Source organism: Ornithorhynchus anatinus, chromosome 1, assembly GCF_004115215.2.
Source record: "Ornithorhynchus anatinus isolate Pmale09 chromosome 1, mOrnAna1.pri.v4, whole genome shotgun sequence".
Taxonomy (NCBI): domain Eukaryota; kingdom Metazoa; phylum Chordata; class Mammalia; order Monotremata; family Ornithorhynchidae; genus Ornithorhynchus; species Ornithorhynchus anatinus.
Window position 1 is genome coordinate 7777087 of NC_041728.1, and position 17948 is coordinate 7795034.

At 50.3% G+C, this 17948-nt stretch overlaps 1 protein-coding gene across 3 annotated transcripts in view; it reads left to right on the forward strand.

The window, feature by feature from the left end:
- The window catches only part of DDX4 (DEAD-box helicase 4), a 46521-nt gene that overhangs the window by 27495 nt on the left and 1078 nt on the right, over positions 1-17948 (forward strand). For all 3 annotated transcript variants that reach the window (XM_029059863.2, XM_029058859.2, NM_001246853.1), the window contains 7 exon segments: positions 170-324; positions 1743-1872; positions 4828-4994; positions 7877-8022; positions 9600-9699; positions 11408-11678; positions 15825-15935. In XM_029059863.2, the coding sequence (XP_028915696.1) occupies positions 170-324; positions 1743-1872; positions 4828-4994; positions 7877-8022; positions 9600-9699; positions 11408-11678; positions 15825-15935 (1080 nt within the window).

Consider the following 17948-nt stretch of genomic DNA (forward strand, 5'->3'; position numbering starts at 1 on the left):
GAGAAACGTAAGGCAGGAGGACCTAGATTCTAGTAGTTTGGCAAGACACCGTTCTTTTCTGGGAAGAAAACCCATTATTCCACAGAATTTGAAGACAAGGCAGAAATAAGACAATCCTTCCTGACATGATCTCTCTTTTTAAGAATTTCCTATGCAATTCCACCTCTAGGCTGCTTTTCTTTTGCCGATATTGGCCCATATGATGCGGGAGGGAGTGACCGCTAGTCGTTTTCAAGAGCAACAAGAACCGGAATGCATCATTGTGGCTCCAACTAGAGAGCTGATTAATCAGATCTTTCTGGAAGCACGGAAGTTTTCTTTCGGGTGAGTACTAAACTGCAGAACAGCTAATAGGAACAGCATTCTGGTAGGAGGGTAAACAAAATCCCTCCCGGTGGCCGGGTTACTCTGAGTGAAGGGAACTGCACCTATCCAGGGCTTCCTGCGTCTTCGTGCCTACTCCTGTGTTGTCCTTCTCACGCTTTCAGCGCTTCCAAGTCCCAAAGCCTCCTGTTCGTGCAATTCAGCGGCAAAGCAGCTCAGTTTTGGCAGAATGCGATTCGTGGCTGCAGGCACCCGGCTAATGTCTGGGAGAGGAAGGCGAAAGAGAGAAGCAGCTTGGCCTAGTGGATAGAGCCCGGGCCCGGGAGTCCGAATTCTGGCTCTGCCACTTGTCTGCCCTGTGACTTTGGGCAAGTCACTGGTCTGGGCCTCAGTTCCCTCATCTGTCAAATGGGGATTGAGGCTGTGAGCCCTGTGACGGGCGGGGCCCGTGTCCAACCCGATTACCTTGTATCTACCCTTACGCTTAGAACAGTGCCTGGTACAGAGTAAGCGCTTAACAAATACCATAAAAATAATAATAATAATAATGTTGATATTTGTTAAGCGCTTACTACGTGCAGAGCACTGCTCTAAGCGCAGGGGTATACAGGGTAATCAGGTTGTCCCACATGAGGCTCTCAGTCTTAATCCCCATTTTTCAGATGAGGTAAGTGAGGCACAGAGAAATGAAGTGACTTGCCCACAGTCACACAGCTGACAAGTGGCGGAGCCGGGATTCGAGCCCATGACCTCTGACTCCCAAGCCCGGGCTCCTTCCACTGAGCTACGATGGGAGAGAATAAGGAGCAAGGTTTTGCTGTTAATTTTTGGCATGAATAATTGTGTAAGAATCCTTATCTCTGAGAGGATATTGTGACACGGATTTATCACCAGTAGGTTTGAGAGTCTGAAGTCCAGGGATCTCATGATTTTAGTAAGAAGGTGGAAGTCGTGCCGGTGCAGTTCATTTCTAGTCAACATTTCCTGTCAGAAATCCTCTTAAGAGTGCTTTAAGGACGAAGCACTTCAATCCTTACTCCCCCCTCCCACCCCACCTTCTCTCATACCACTTAATACCTTAAAAACCACCGTCGCTTCCTGCTGTCTTTTTCTTTAAGATCTGTCTCATCTGCTAGAATGTGGAAGCTCCTTGAGAGTAGGGATCACATCTATTAACTGTCATACTCTCCTAAACGCTTAACGTTCTGCGTTCTGCTCAATAAATTCTATTGATCTTTCTTAATACGGAGAAAGAAAAATATGCCAATTCTTAGAAACCCTAATTTTCAAAAACCCTACCGTCTTCAGGGAGCAAGAGGGTAGCTGATGATTAACGGGTCCGTTTAGTCCTGGTGAAATTGAGTACTTGGTTCTCTTTTGGTAAGTGGCGAAACTGAATTTTTTTTTCATATCGACAGAACTTGTGTCAGGCCTGTAGTGATATATGGAGGAACGCAAACGGGCCATTCAATTCGCCAAATCATGCAAGGCTGTAATCTGTTGTGCGCTACCCCGGGAAGACTGATGGACATCATAGGTAAAGAGAAGGTAGGACCTGAAAGTAAGAACGGAACCGTAGGACTAATTCAGTTTCACCGACGAAGGACCCTCGGTGTTTTCCCTCGATCCCTCTGGGTCTTTGGATGAGTTCCTTCGATGGCCATAGACCGGATTCTAACCCGAGACGGTGGGTGTTCACGGTACGTCCTGCCAGAAGATGAAAACTTCCTAAGTAGAATTACAGTTAGGGCTGAGTCAAAGATTGTCCCTACAGAGAGTTGAGTTGAATGAGAGTTAATCCTCCTTACCCGAGCACATTTTAAGTGTCAAGACCCCACCGTATGTGAAGTAGATTTGCATCTTATTGCATGGGACGCTACTCAAATTCCAGGAGACTGCATGTAGTAGCTACTAGTTAAGAACCTGAAAGTAATTTGGATTTTTTTTTGTGGGTGGGGGGAGGCATTAATTCTTAAAACAAATCAAAGTTTTAATTGCCAGCTTCCACTTCATTTCAAGAGAATGGGATGGGTCATAACTTGTGAAAAGTCATACTATTTTTTAATTTTAATCTCTCATTTTTGCCCCTTTTCCAGAATATCTCTTTTTATTCCCAGTGGATAATTATGGTGGTACGTGATTACTATGTGCCAAGCACCATTCTAAGCACTGGCACAGATACAAGTTTATCGGTTTGGACACGGCCCCCTCCCACGTGGGGTTCATAGTCTAGGTAGAAGGGACTATGATTTAATCCCCCATTTTCACATATGAGGGAAATAAGGCCCAGAAAAGTTGGAACGATTTGTCAAAGCGGTCACCGCTTTCACATTTTCCTTTACCGGGCCTTCTGCCCCATGTCAGGTCTTTGTGATCTTAAGCAGTAGCGCTCAGGTCTCAGCTCAGTCACTGACTAATTTTTATTTTTCCTCCCTCGGTTTTTCAGATCTTTAGCTCTTTTAGTCTCTCCAACGCCAAAAAACCTTGCTCGGTATTGACCCGTGCAGAATAGGGCCACCACCCTGTGTCTCCTTGGAAAAAACTCAATAAGTGAAGCAGCGGCCTAATGGCTAGAGAACGGGCCCGGGAGTCAGAAGGACCTGGGTTCTAATCCCGACTCTGCCACATGTCTGCTGTGTGACCGTGGGCAAGTCACTTAATTTCTCTGGGCCTTAGTCCAATGGGGAATATGAGTGTGAGCCCCACGTGGGACAGGGAACTGTGTGAGCCCGGAGAGCTCAGTCGGTAGAGCATCAGACTTTAAATCTGAGGGTCCAGGGTTCAAGTCCCTGTTTGGGTGAATCGTTCTTTGGAGAAGCAGCGTGGCTCGGTGGAAAGAGCACGGGCTTGGGAGTCAGAAGACGTGGGTTCTAATCCCGGCTCTGGCTCTTGTCTGCTGTGACCTTGGGCAAGTCACTTGACCTCTCTGTGCCTCACTTCCCACATCTGTAAAATGGGGATTAAGACTGTGAGCCCCACGTGGGACAACCTGATCACCTTGTATCTACCCCAGCGTTTAGAATAGTGCTTGGCACCTAGTAAGCACTTAACAAATACCATTAGCTTGTATCTGCACCAGTGCTTAGAACAGTGCTTGTCGCCTAGGAGGTGCTTAACAAGTAGCATATTATTGTTATTATTATTATTAAGTGAGGTAAATTCCCATGTTAGTGCCCCCCAGCTGGCTCTTAATTAGTTCCATACAAAAAGAGTTTTATGAACCTTCTAAATAAAGTGTAATTTTACCTGGGAAATAATATGAAGGACCTAATAGTGATGAACATGTTGTAGTTAAAGTTCTAACTGACAGGTAAAGTCCAAGAGATGTAGGTAAACAATTTCATATATAAGAGCGCATTATCTTCTTCGTTGACCCTGCCAAATCCAAAGCTTATCATAGATCTGTTTGACATATGACCCCACTTAGGTGCTCACATTTCGTCTGTAAAATGGGGAATCAATACCCATCCTCCCACTTACTGTGAGCCCCACGCAGGACAGGGACTGTGTCCAACTCGATTATCGTGAGAAGCGACATGGCTTAGCGGAAGGAGCCCGGGCTTAGAAATCAGAGGTCGTGGGTTCTAATGCCGGCTCTGCCACTTGTCAGCTGTATGACTTGGGGCAAGTCACTTCACTTCTCCGTGCCTCAGTTGCCGCATCTGTAAAATGGGGATTAAGACTGTGAGCCCCATGTGGGACAACCTGATAACCTTGTATCTACCCCAGCGCTTAGAACAGTGCTTGGCACATAGTAAGCGCTTAATAAATGCCATAATAATAATTATTATTATCTCTTACCTACCTCAGTGCATAACACAGTACTGGGCACATAAAAAGCGCTTAACAAATGCCACAGTTATTACTATTAGCAATGTGATTATCGGTGATTGAATGTATGAATGAATGAATGAATGATGTTTATAGCCTGAGGAGAAACACAAGGGAAAACAAAGACTGTAGGTTGTCTTTGGTTCATTGGTTCGATCGTATCTATTGAGCGCGTACTGTGTGCAGACTAAGCGCTTGAGCGCTGGTAGGGAACCGAGACTTCATGGGGCCCTTGCGAGAGGAGGAATTAAGAGCACCAAATAAAAAAGAAGCAGCTTAAAAAGAGGTCTTGGAGTGGACTGTTAGTGCAAGGTAATTGTTACTAATATCGCACACGTCCGCTCCAACGTAGCCACTTGATGTGGAGAAGTTTGCTTTTTCAGTTATCAAAACGACCTCGTCAGTTGAACTAGGTTCCTTGTTTAATTTTAAGAATTGCTGTTGTCCCCTTAAAGACGGTGATGTTGCCCACAAGTGGGCAGGTGATGTTCTCAATTTCTGAAGTCTCAGATGTCCCGTATAATTTATTATAGTCAGCAGTAAGCTACTTCTACCCCAGAATAGAAGGTACCGTGCATCTGAAGAAGTGGTGGTTCAAGCTTGCAGTCCCTTTTGCCTCTGTAATGAAACGAATATCGTTTTTCTCTCTGCCCTTTGACAAATTCTCCCAAGATTGGTCTCAGCCACATCAAGTACTTAGTGTTGGATGAAGCTGATCGTATGCTGGATATGGGCTTCGGTCCAGAAATGAAGAAGTTAATCTCTTGCCCAGGAATGCCATCCAGGGAACATCGCCAAACTCTGATGTTTAGCGCCACTTTCCCAGAAGAAATTCAGCGGTGAGTACGCCTCGCCCTTCAATACGCCAGTATTTCTAGAAAAGCCGTAAGAGTTGAAAAGTTCCCATCTCTGGCAGAACGAGAGAAGGAGACCTCCGGTTCTTGAGGTACTTCTGTTTTAAGGCTTAATGATGCCATCCCCCCATTCTTTCTCCTACGTATCCTCTTTCTCCCCCTTAAAGCTGCTTCATAAACATTAAGATTAAAACGTTCTCTTTCCTAACCTGATAGGAACGATGGAAGTTAAGTGAACGTAAAAGTGTCTTTAACTTTTTGGGGAAGAAAGGTACTGTATAAATCTATCAATCGATTGCATTTATTGGGCACTTACTGCGTGCAGAGCACTGTGTAAAGCTCCTGGGAGAGCGCAGTGCAACAGAGCCGGTAGGCACGTACCCCGTCTGCAGTGAGATTACAGTCTAGAGGAGAAATAAAATGAAAAATATAAATGAAGAGTCTTGTTTCTAGCTTATCAGATGCTTATGAGTTTGTTGGAGGAGATTTGGAGAGCCCTTAGAGAAACTTTCCGAAAGGAGGAATTTGAGGAGAGGCTTTCCGATAAGGGAGGGAGAAAACTTCTTCACATCCGTAAGTTTTCTCAGCAGAGCCTGGAAAGGCACGGGAGCGTGGCCCATTCTTAAGGTGTAAAAGTCAAAATCATTTTTGTGAAGCTTCTGTTTAGATAATTTGTTCCAAATAGGAAAAAAACCAACAGCGTAACTCTTATTAAGAACGAGAGCTGCCGTGCGGAGAGCCGGTTTTACGACTTGACCACATATTAATGGGTTTCATCGTGAATCCGGTGTTTTTTCACTGCTTCGCCCCAATCCGTGACCTGGCGGGTTTTGTTTTTTTAAATTCCTTGTCTCCCACCCATCCCCAGCTTGGCAGCAGCTTTGGCGGGGTAAACCCCCACAGGGGAACCGAGGCTTCTCAGTTTCCAGGGGTCTCCCACATAACCTGCGCCCTCATTACGGTATGTCGTGGACAGAGCCATCTGATGAGGGCGTCTTCCCCGGTGATCTAGTCAGAGCAATAGCTCTTACTTCCAGCGGGAGCCGGGAGGGAGAGGGAAGGAAAGGGAAAGAAGGGAGGGAAGGAGGAAGGGGGAGGGAAAGGAGAGAGAGGAGGGCAGGGTAGCTTGAAGGGCAGACACCGGTCCAGATTAGAAGGCTTTTCTCTCCCCTCTCCTCAGGGACGTAGCCGGGCAAGGGCAGCAGTGGCACAGTCCCTTCCTTGCCACCCAAAGCCACCGTTGGGAGCCACTCTCCTGTGGATACCTCCCGCGCGGGTTGGGAACGTCCTCCCGGACACAATGGGGCAAGGGTTCCCCCGCTGTGAACGGCACAGAGTAGGTGGCCAAGTGGCTTGGGTCTGACCGCCCCGGCCCCCCCCCCCCCCCCGCTTGGCCCCGGGGCTCTCCAGGGCCTCTCCCGTCCTCTGTGGGCTGCTCGGGTACATTCCGAGAATCGGGCCCGTCTTCCCCTCCCCGCCCTCCCCCCGCACCCGACAGACAGAGGACCTCAGTCACCCTCCGGCCGACTCTCTATCTTTTCTGATTTTAAAGTGGGTTGAAGCCGCGGGATTTTGTATGACGGAGGCCCTGTGCCGTCAATCAGTGGTATTTATTAAGCTCTTACTCTGTGCGGAGCATTGTACTTAACACTTGGGAGAGTGAAATTCAATGGCGTCAATAGCCACGGTCCCCGCCTAGAAGGGGTTTATAGACTAGAGACGGTGCACCGTGGAGCGTCGGCCTTCCCCGAGTCGAGGCCCTGGGTTCCGGTTTTAAGAACCAAGATCTCCCTCTGGGGATCAAATCTGTGTTTTGGTTTTTTTTAATGGCATTCGTTAAGCGCTCACTACGTTCCAGGGACTGTACAGGCGAACCGGGTTTTCCCGTTTTCCAGATGAGGTAACCGAGGCACGGAGAAGTGAAGTGACTTGCCCGGGGTCACGTAGGAGACGAGTGGTGGAGCCGGGATTAGAACCCAGGTCCTGCTGAAAAATCCGCCCTCTCCTCTGCATCCAAGCCACTGCCCACATTAATCCACGCACTTCTATCCTGCCTCGGTGACTATATCGGCCTCCTTGCTGACCTCCCCGCCTCCCGCCTGTCCCTACTGCGGTCCCTGCATCACTCTGTTGCCCACATCGTTTTTCTACAAAAACATTCAGTCTCAGTTTCCCCACTCCTCAAGATCTGCCAGTGTTCGCCCGTCCATCACCTCATCGAGCAAACTCCTCGCCATCTGCTTTAAACCACTGTCGCTTTGCCCGATTCATTTGAAATGCGGTGTTGGAGAAGGCTTTTGCAAATACCGTGGACTGCCCGAAAGACACACGATTTTGGAGCAAATTAAACCAAAGTGGTCTTTGGAAGGTCAAACGATTTAGATTAGCATATTTTGGACACATCATCAGGAGGATTAATTCTCTGGAGAAGACCTTAACGCTAGGAAAAGTCCAGGGAAAACGCGGAAGAGGCAGAGCGGCAGCCAGATGGATAGAGACCATAACGATTACGGAAAAACCGTTAGAAAGGTTGCGGATTCTGGCAGAGGACGGGACGCTCCAGAGAGAGCGTATCTGTGGAGTCGCTAGGAATCGGAAACGACTCGACGGCACTTAATGATAATGATCACTTTGCCCCATCCTACCTCACCTCGCTGCTCTCCTACTACAACCCAGCGCGCCCACTTGGTTCCCTTAATGCCGACCAACTATTATACCTTGATCTATCTTGCCTCCAGCCTCTTGCCCATTTCCCGCCTCTGGCCTTAGGTAAGGTCTTAAGTAAGCCCGTCACCAAAACCGGAGGCCAGAAGTCAGCACGGGAGGTAGAGGTCACGAGAGCCGTCTCTTGTCCTTTGCCTTTCCAGGTTGGCTGGGGAATTTTTGAAAACCGAATATTTGTTTGTCGCTGTCGGACAAGTGGGCGGAGCCTGCAGTGACGTCCAGCAAAGCGTCCTTCAAATCGGCCAATATTTAAAACGAGAAAAGCTTATCGAAATACTGCGGAATATAGGTAACCGTCTACGTTCCCGGGCTTATTTGGGGCGATCGGTAGAGACGTGAGGACCGGGTTTCCGGCGGTTTGCTCTCCCTGTCTTTCCAGATGACGAGAAGTACAGTCATTTAGCCCCTCTTCTGATCTCTTCCGCTTCAAAATTTAACTCCCTTCTCCTATCCCTTCGAAGCATTTTGATCGACTTAAATGGGGTGCAGGTTGTTAGACTATTAGTCAGAGGGGTCTTTTCGTTGAATGGTAATAATAATGATAGTGATGATGATGGTGTTTGTGAAGTGCCTACTGTGAGTCAGTCGCCGTTCTAAGTGCTGGGGTAGATACAAGCTGATCAGGTTGGACACGGTCCCTGACCCACACGGGGCCCCCAGGCTTAATCCCCATTTGACAGATGAGGAAATTGAGGTCCAAAGAAGTGAAAAGACTCGCCCGAGGTCACCCGGCAGACAAACGGCAGACCCGGGATTAGAAACCAGGTCCTTCTGACACTCAGGTCTGTGCTCTAGCCACTAGGCCAAGATGGGATGTGAAAGAGAGCATTTTGTGAACATAAGAACACCAGAGAAGCAGCGTGGCTCAGCGGAAAGAGCCCGGGCTTGGGAGGCAGAGGTCATGGGTTCGAATCCCGGCTCTGCCACTTGTCAGCTGTGTGACTGGGCAAGTCACTTCACTTCTCCGGGCCTCCGTTACCTCATCTGTAAAATGGGGATACAGACTGTGAGCCTCACGTGGGACAACCTGATTACCCTGTATCTCCCCCAGCGCTTAGAACAGTGCTCTGCACCTAGTAAGCGCTGAACAGATACCAAGATTCTTATTATTGTTATGTAATGGGCCGGGCCACGGTAAAGCACCCCCTTCCTTGTGGCTTTAAAATAATGCAGTTTTTAAAAATTGTTTTGGTTTATCCTTTCTGCTTTCCCCCCCCTCCCCTCCCACCCCCTCAAAAAAAGTGGGGAGAGGAGACCTTTCTTCATCCCTGGGTGAGTAAACAGATGAGACAGGTGCAGCCTAACTGCAGGGTATTTAGAACCCCTCCCTGCGCGTTCTGTGGGACGGCAGCTCATATCTGCCGAGATCCCATCACGGACGAGCAGAGACCCAGAGCGGGGATTTAAGGTCTGTTTTACAGATGGCAAGTTAAGCGGCTTGCCCAGGTTCACACAGTAGGCAAGTGGTAGAGCCAGGATTAGAACCCATGGCAGTTTTGGGGAAACATTTTTTGGGCCAAAGATTCAGAACCTGAAGGGGTTTTTTTTGTTGTAGACCAAGAAAAGCATTAGGGTAGGAAGCGTAATGAAACCAAAATAGTTGGTCTCCTGTCTTACGCTGCTCAGTTCTTATATTCAGATTTCTATCACATCCCCTTGATTCTATTTATTATCGCCTCGATTCTATTTATTGCTGTTGTTCTCGTCTGCCCGTCTCCCCCGATTAGACCGTGCGCCCGTCAAAGGGCAGGGACCGTCTCTATCAGTTACCGATCTGTACGTTCCAAGCGCTTAGTACAGTGCTCTGCACGTAGTAAGCGCTCAATAAATGCTGTTGAATGAATGAATGAATGAATTCTTTTTTAGGCCAGGAGAGAACAATGGTGTTCGTTGAAACCAAGAAAAAGGCGGATTTTATTGCCACCTTCCTTTGTCAAGAAAATATATCAACAACTAGTATTCACGGGTGAGTATAGGCCAGCTGGCTTTTGGTGGAAGCTGATGATGGTAAAGCACAAATGTGGATGGGCGAGAGTTGGGTGTTTTCTTTTTTTCAATTCACGATCTGAAATGGGAAGGATCGTATTTGAGAACTGAGGTTGTTTTCAGTCGTCTGTAGCTGATACGCGTTTACATCCGCGTCAAGGCTCTCGGAACTGGATCTTCCGTGAGCTGTCTTAGGAGTGTAATTAAACTAGGAAACTGACTTTTTTTTGAAGTTTATCCTTCCCCTAAAAGGATATCTGTGGACACCATGTTTTCCTTGCCACTTTAGTTATTTGGCCGCCGCTGCGGTAGGTGCTGCGGACTGGCCATATGGCCTGACGTGACCTGTGCCTCCATTCTGCTCACTGAGAGGCAGCCTGGCCTAACGGACAGAGCCCGGGCCTAGAGGTCAGAAGGATCTGGGTTCTAATCCCGGCTCCGCCACTTGTCTGCTGGGTGACCTTGGGCAAGTCACTTCACTTCTCCGGGTCTCAGTTACCTCATCTGTAAAATGGGGATAAGAGTGTGAGCCCCAGGTGGGACAGGGACACACAACCCACCCTGATTACGTTGTATCTACTCCAGTTCTTAGACCAGTGATCGATACCTAGTAAGCCCTGGACACGTGTTATTATTATTTAATTATTATTGCTAATAATAATACGCGTCAATATATCAATGTATTAGTACTATAATAATAATAAAAGTTTTCCAGAGAGCTAGGCTCCCTAAACTGTGAGATCTTCTGGGGGCAACCCCCCACGGGAGAGCTGATGTAGCTCCACCTCCCTATCCCTTCTTCGAAGAATCATTTGCAGACAAAGCATTGAAAACCACAAATGCAGGCAACTATTGGGTGACGGAGCACATTTTTTGGGGGGAAATCATTATTATTATTATGATATCTGTTAATTGCTTTCTCTGTGTTAAGGACTGTTTTAAGTCCAAGAGTTAGATACAAGATCATCAGGTCGGATACGGTCCCTGTCCCAAACGGGGCTCACGGTCTAAAAATATCATTCTGAAATCTTGTTTTACTATCTGATAAGGCCAAATAATGTAGACATATTAAATCCCCCCTCTCCCTGTCAACAAGAGAGCCGCTCCGTGGCCCAGCGGAGAGAGCCCGGGCTTGGGAGTCAGAGGTCATGGGTTCGAATCCCGGCTCTGCCGCCTGTCAGCTGTGTGACTGTGGGCAAGTCGCTTCACTCCTCTGTGCCTCAGTGACCTCATCTATAAAATGGGGATTAACTGTGAGCCTCACCTGGGACAACCTGATGACCCCGTATCTCCCCCAGCGCTGAGAACAGTGCTCTGCACATAGTAAGCGCTTAACAGATACCAACATTATTATTATTATTATTGTTATCTTGAGACTACTTAAAAATGCTTCGACGAGCCTCTAGGCCTTTAAAGGATAAATTCCGGAAAACATTTCCTTGAGGTTTTAAAAAAAACGATTACTTTGGCTTATTTTTCACCTTTCAAAGCCTCCATGCATTTTATAAACTGAAAAATCTCTACCCAATGTATCGTTTTTATAAGTATATAAAAAGGTGACCAGCCTCATAGAACACATCACATCTCAACGGGTTGATTTTTCCGACTCCCGTACCCACAGCTAGTCGTCAGGCCCTTTCAGAAGCTGTCCCAACACCTCTTTAAACTTTCGTTTTTCTTTCGGAAAGCGATCGGGAGCAGCGAGAGAGAGAGCAGGCCCTGGGGGACTTTCGCTCCGGAAAATGCCCGGTCCTCGTGGCTACTTCGGTGGCCGCCAGAGGGTTGGATATCGAGAAGGTTCAACACGTTATCAATTTTGATCTTCCGTCCACCATCGACGAATACGTTCATCGGATCGGGCGGACGGGACGCTGTGGGAATATCGGCAGAGCGACATCTTTCTTCGATCCCGAATCAGATAGCCACTTGGCACAGCCTCTGGTGAAAGTACTGTCGGATGTGAGTAGACGATTCGGTTTCCCACTGTGAATTCCCTTTTCACCTCGTACGCTATTCGAAGCTTCTGTTCTGAGCGTCCGCTGGGCCGGCCTCCGGCTGGGTAAGGGACACATCCCAGCTCCGCCGCCTGTCAGCCGTGTCACTTCGGGCAAGTCACCTCACTTCTCTGGGCCTCGGTTCCCTCATCTGTAAAATGGGGATGAAGACTGTGAGCCCCACGTGGGACAACCTGATCACCTTGTATCCCCCCCCAGCGCTTAGAACAGTGCTTTGCACTCAGTAAGCGCTTAACAAATGCCATCATCATCATCATCATCATTATACCAGCCGCAAGATGAACTCCTGGGTAAAGCTTTTGGGCTGCCCCTCCACACTCCCTCCAGTTTCTTTCCTTAGCGTTTACGTGGAAACCTCAGAGACTCAGAGAAGCTAACTTAAGCTCTGTACACTTTCTCTTACCTCCTCCTCACATCGGCTCCGACGTAGCCTAAAAGCAGCACGGCCCAGTGGATAGAGCACGGGCCTGGAGTCGCTGGGACCTGAGTTCTGATCCCCGCTCTGCCCCTTATCTGCTGGGTGATCTTGGGCGAGTCACTTCACTTCTCTGTGCCTCAGTTACTTCATCTGTAGAAGGGGATTAAGACCGTGAGCCCCATGTGGGACAAGGACTGATTAGTTTGTATTTACCCCAGCGCTTAGTGCGGTGTCTGGCGCATAATAAACACTTAAAAATGCCATTAGAAAAACCAAACCAAACAGAAGACCTCTAAAACCCTGCTCCAGGCACACACCCCCTAGGGCCCCCTTTCATCACCAAGCAGAATGTTTCTGTGTGTTTTTTTCTGTGGTGTTGTTAAAGAGTGATGTTTATTAACAAGATTTTAATTTTCATTTTATTAACCCCCTGCCCTGCTTCCCCAGTGTTTTCCTTTGCTTTCAGGTAGCCAGCATATTCTAGGAAAAATTCGAGACTTCTTTGCTAGCAGGCTAAGCCCCTCTAGACTGTAAGCTCATTATGGGCAGGGAACGTGTCTGCTAATTTCTCTTGCATTATACTCTCCCAAGGGCTCTGCACATAGTAAGTGCTCAATAAATGCCACTGATTGATTGATCGGTAGCTTGGTGCCATCCGCTGATGCTCATCACACAGGATGAGCCGAGTCTATTAGTTCCACCTCCACAGCCTTTTTTTTTTTTTTTACTCCATGCCCCCCGATGATATAATTAATAATGATGATGATGGTATTTGTTAAGCGCTTACTATGTACCAGGCACTGTACTAAGCACTGGGCTGGGTACGAACAAATCGGGTTGGACACGGTCCCTTTCCCACATGAGGCTCACAATCTGAATCCCCATTTCCCAGATGAGGCAACTGAAGCGCCGAGACGCGAGGTGACGTGTCCGAGGTCACACGGCAGACGAGCGGCAGGACTGGCGCGGGGATTAGAGCCCACGACCCCCTGACTCCCAGGCCCGTCCTCTACCCGCTCCTCCGGGCTGCTCCTCCTGCCCCAGTGGAAAGAATCCGGGCCTGGGAGTCGGAGGAGCTGGGTTCTAACCCCGGCTCTGCCACTTGCCTGCCGGGTGCTCTCGGGTAAGTACTAAGTGCTGGCACAGCTAGAAGACGATGAGGTCGGGCACCGTCCCTGCCCCGCGTGGGACTCCCGGGCGTAATCTCTAGACTGGCCCTACGCTGTAAGCTCTCTAGACCTCTTGGACCGGAAGCTCGTTGCGGGCAAGGAACGTGTCCGCTAATTCTCTTGTGTTGTACCGTGCTCTCCCAAGAGCTTAGTACAGTCCAGCTACTGTATCCACCGACCCCTCTCCCGCTGTCCCGCCTGCGGCCCGGAACGCCCTCCCTCGTCGTATCCGACAGACGGTCACTCTTCCCCTCTTCAAAGCCTGTTGAAAGCACATCTCCTCCAGGAGGTCTTCCCTGACTAAGCCCTCTTTTCCTTCCACCCCCTTCTGCGTCGCCCGGACTTGCCCCCTTTATTCATCCCCCCTCCCGGCCCCGCGGCACCTGCCTGCGTATCTAATGATGTTGGTATTTATTAAGCGCCTGCTATGTGCCGAGCACTGTTCTAAGCGCTGGGGTGGATGCGGGGTGATCGGGTTGTCCCACGTGAGGCTCACAGTTAATCTCCATTTTACAGATGAGGTCACTGAGGCACAGAGAAGTTAAGTGACTTGCCCACAGTCACACAGCCGACAAGCGGCAGAGCTGGGATCTGTCATTTATGTATTTCTGTTAATGTCCGCCACCCCCTCGAAACCGTGAGCTCACTGTGGGCGGGCGGTGTGTCTATTATACTGTTCCGTCGTACTCTCCCGAAGCCTAGTGCAGTGCTCTGCACTCAGGAGTTCTCGATAAATACGACGGACCGACGGATTAATGAATCTCCGTTTCCCATATGAGGTAATGGGGGCTCAGAGAATCGAAGCGACTTGCCCGAGGCCACGCAGAAGACAGGCGGTGGAGCCGGGATTAGAATTGGGGTCCTCCGACTCCCCGGCCTCCGTTCTGTCCACCGGCTCTCACTGCTTCTCTCCGTTTACAGTTGCAAATGGTGTCTGTGTCTCCGCCTCCCCATTTTGACCGTCAGTGCCCCGCCCCACCTTCCTCCCTGGCCTCAAAATGAGAAATGGCCACACCCTGGAGCCTTCCTACTAAAAGCCAGCCGTGCTTCTGCAAGTGTGACCCTCTTACGATCGTTCCTGCTCCATCCCGCCAAGGGAGACTTTGATCATTTGTTGCTGCTTAGAGAAGCGATGTGGCCCAGTAGAAGAGCATGGATCCGGGAGTCACAGGGCCTGGGTTCTAAGGCCGGCTCTGCCATTTGATTGCTTTGAGGCCTTGGACCGGTCATTTCACTTCCCTGTTCTTCAGTTTCTGGAAAATGGGAGTTCAATCCCTGTTCTCTTCCCCTCTTTGCCTGCGAACCCCGTGGAGGACAGGGACCGTGTCCGATCTGATTTTCTTGTATCCGTCCTCGTGCTCAGTACCGACTGTAAGCTCTTTAAGGTCAGGGAATGAGGCTCTGGCTACTCTTGCCCAGGGCCCAGAACTCGCTAGGAGCTCAATAAATCCCACTGATTGATTAATCCAGGGGTGGGGCCTGTTTCGAAAGATCCATCCTGTAGGCCCTGCTTCAGTCCCAGCTCATCCGTTGATCTGTGCCAGTAATGATAATAATAATAATGGCATCTGTGAAGCGCTTACTATGTGCCAAGCACTGTTCTAAGCGCTGGGGTGGATGCAGGGTAATCGGGGTGTCCCATGTAGGACTCACAGGCTTCATCCCCATTTTACAGATGAAGGAACCGAGGCCCAGAGAAGTAAAGTACCTCTTCCCGCTAAGCCACGCTGCTCCTCCAATCGTAATAACTGTGGTATTTGTTAAGCACTTACTTTGTGCCCAGCACTGTACTAAGTGCTGGGGTAGATACAAGATTAACAGGTCCCACGTGGAGCTCATAGAGTAAGTAGGGAGGAAAGCAGGTATTGACCACCTCCCCCTCCCCCCACCCCCGCCCTCATTTTGCCACCGTGGGAACTGAGGCACAGAGAAGTGAAGTGCTTTGCCCCAGGTCCCCCAGCAGACACGTGGCAGAGGCAGGATTAGAACCCAGGTCCTCTAACTCCCGGGTCTGTGATCTCTCCACTCTTCTGTGCGGCTTCTCTCGTGATCTAGTAGCGATCGGCTGGAGTTTCCCCTTTCCGCCTCCGGAGAAGCAAATGTGATCGACCGTAATGCGATCTCCTCATAGGTAGTGGGCTCACCGGACAGTCACGGCTGCCTTCGCGCCCCGCTGCCTTGAGGGCAGATGGTTCCTCTCTCTGAACTCTGGAAGGGCTCCAGCTTCTTAGGAAAACTGGAGGGGAGAAGGGCCCAGCCCTCTAGGAACGAGGGGTGGAGGGAGCGAGGGTAGACCTCGTTCGCCGTGCCCCAACCAGCTGCTCTTCAAGGAGGGAAAGCCACGTATTCGGGGGGTCAACTTCGAGGGGTCATCCGGCGCGCCGCCTTTGGAGAACTCAGTAGGTGATCTCCGGCCCTCCCCATCCCCGAGACCTGGTTTCGAAACCTCGGAACGGTGCGGCGTCAGGCTGAGTGACCGCTCTTCGGGGCCTCTCCCCCGTAGGCGCAACAGGACGTCCCCGCCTGGCTAGAAGAAATCGCCTTTAGCAATTTCGTGCCCGGCTTCAACAGCGCCACGAAGGGAAGCGTCTTCGCCTCGGTAGATTCTCGAAAGGTCAGTCGAGGGCGGGAGAGGCGGGCGGTGTCGTCTGAATATCGGAAATCCGTTTTCATTGGCCAGCCGGCCGAACCCCGAGGGTTGTCTGTGGGATCGAGAGAATGGAAACGTTTACCCGAAGACCCAGTCTGTCCCCTCTCGGTTTGGAATCTTTTCCCCGTCCGCGTTCTCTCTCTCCGTTCAGGCAATTGCCGATCGATTATTCCCAGGAGACCTCACCCCTACTTTCTGCTCTTCAGACCGACAGCCACTCCCCCCGAAAACACTGGGGCGGGGCTCCCTCTGAACCCGACATTAAGGAACGCTTGGACCGTAATACGGGGTTCCTCTCACCCTGACTTGTCTCCCTCCCCCAACTCCCGCTTTTAACGGTTGGCAGGCAAGGAATCCGGCACCTCTCTCCTAGACTGGGTGTCTGATTCTGGGGGCAAAAGTTACGAAGCAGCTACCGGTCTGTGACTGTTTGTGTACCTCGGGCACCGTAAAGCATCCGTATAGTCTGAGCGGACGCTTCTGGTTGGACTCCGGATAGTTGGCGCCTGGGTAACGTAGAAGTCGGTGCTTCGACTGTCATCTCTACGCGGACGATACCCAAATCTCTATCCCCTCCCCCGTTCTCTCTCCCTTCCTCCAGGCTCGCCTCTCCTCCTGCCTTCGGGACATCTCTACCCGGATGTCCTCCCGCCAACTAAAACTCAGCATGTCCAAGCCTGAGCTCCTTATCTTCCCTCCCGAACCCCGCCCTCTCCCTGACTTTCCCGTCACTGTGGACGGCACCGCCATCCTTCCCGTCTCACAAGCCCCTGACCCTGGTGTCGTCCTCGACTCGGCTCTCTCATTCACCCCACACATCCAATCCGTCACCAAAACCTGCCGGTGTCACCTTCACAACATCGCCAAGATCCGCCCTCTCCTCTCCATCCGAACCGCTACCTTCTTGGTGCAATCTGTCATCCTATCCCGACTGGACCACTGCACCGGCCTCCTCTCCGATCTCCCATCCTCCTGTCTCTCCCCGCTTCGGTCTGTACTTCACTCCTCTGCCCGGGTTATCTTTCTACAGAAACCTTCCGGTCCCGTCTCCCCGCTCCTGAAAAATCTCCAGTGGCTGCCTGTCAACCCCCAAATCAAGCAGAAACTCCTCACTCTTGGCTTCAGAACTCTCCATCCCCTTGCCCCCTCCTACCTCACCTCCCTTCTCTCCTTCCCCAGCCCAGCCCGTACGCTCCGCTCCTCTGGCGCCGCTCACCTCCTCACTGGGCCTCGTTCTCGCCTGTCCCGCCGTCGACCCCCGGCCCCCGACCTACCCCGTCCTGACATGCCCACCCTCCTCACATCCCCCCAGACTGACTCTCTTCCCCTCTGCGGCGTGGCTCAGTGGAAAGAGCGCGGGCTTGGGAGTCAGAGGTCACGGGTTCTAATCCCGGCTCCGCCGCTAGTCAGCTGTGTGACCCTGGGCCAGTCACTTAACTTCTCTGTGCCTCAGTTACCTCGTCTGTCAATGGAGATTAAAACTGCGAGCCCCCCGTGGGACAACCTGATCGCCTTGTATCCCCCAGCGCTTAGAACAGTGCTTTGCACATAGTAAGCGCTTAACGAATACCGCAATTTATTTCAAAGCCCCACTGAGAGCTCACCTCCTCCAGGAGGCCTTCCCAGACTAAGCCCCCTTTTCCCTCTGCTCCTCCTCTCCATCCCATTCCCCCTCCTCCCTCCCTCTGCTCTATCCCCTTCTCCTCCCCGCACCACTTGTGTATATATGTACATATCTATAATTCTATTTATTTACATTAATGCCCGTTTTACGTGCTCTGAGTGTATATTTATCTCGAATTCTGTTTCTATTGATGCCGTTGATGCCCGTTTACTTGTTTTGCTGTCTGTCTCCCCCCTTCTAGACTGTGAGCCCGTTGTGGGCGGTTAGTGTCTCTCTTTGCTGCTGAATTGTACTTTCCAAGCGCTTAGGACAGTCCTCTGAGCACAGTAAGCGCTCAATGAATACGATCGAAT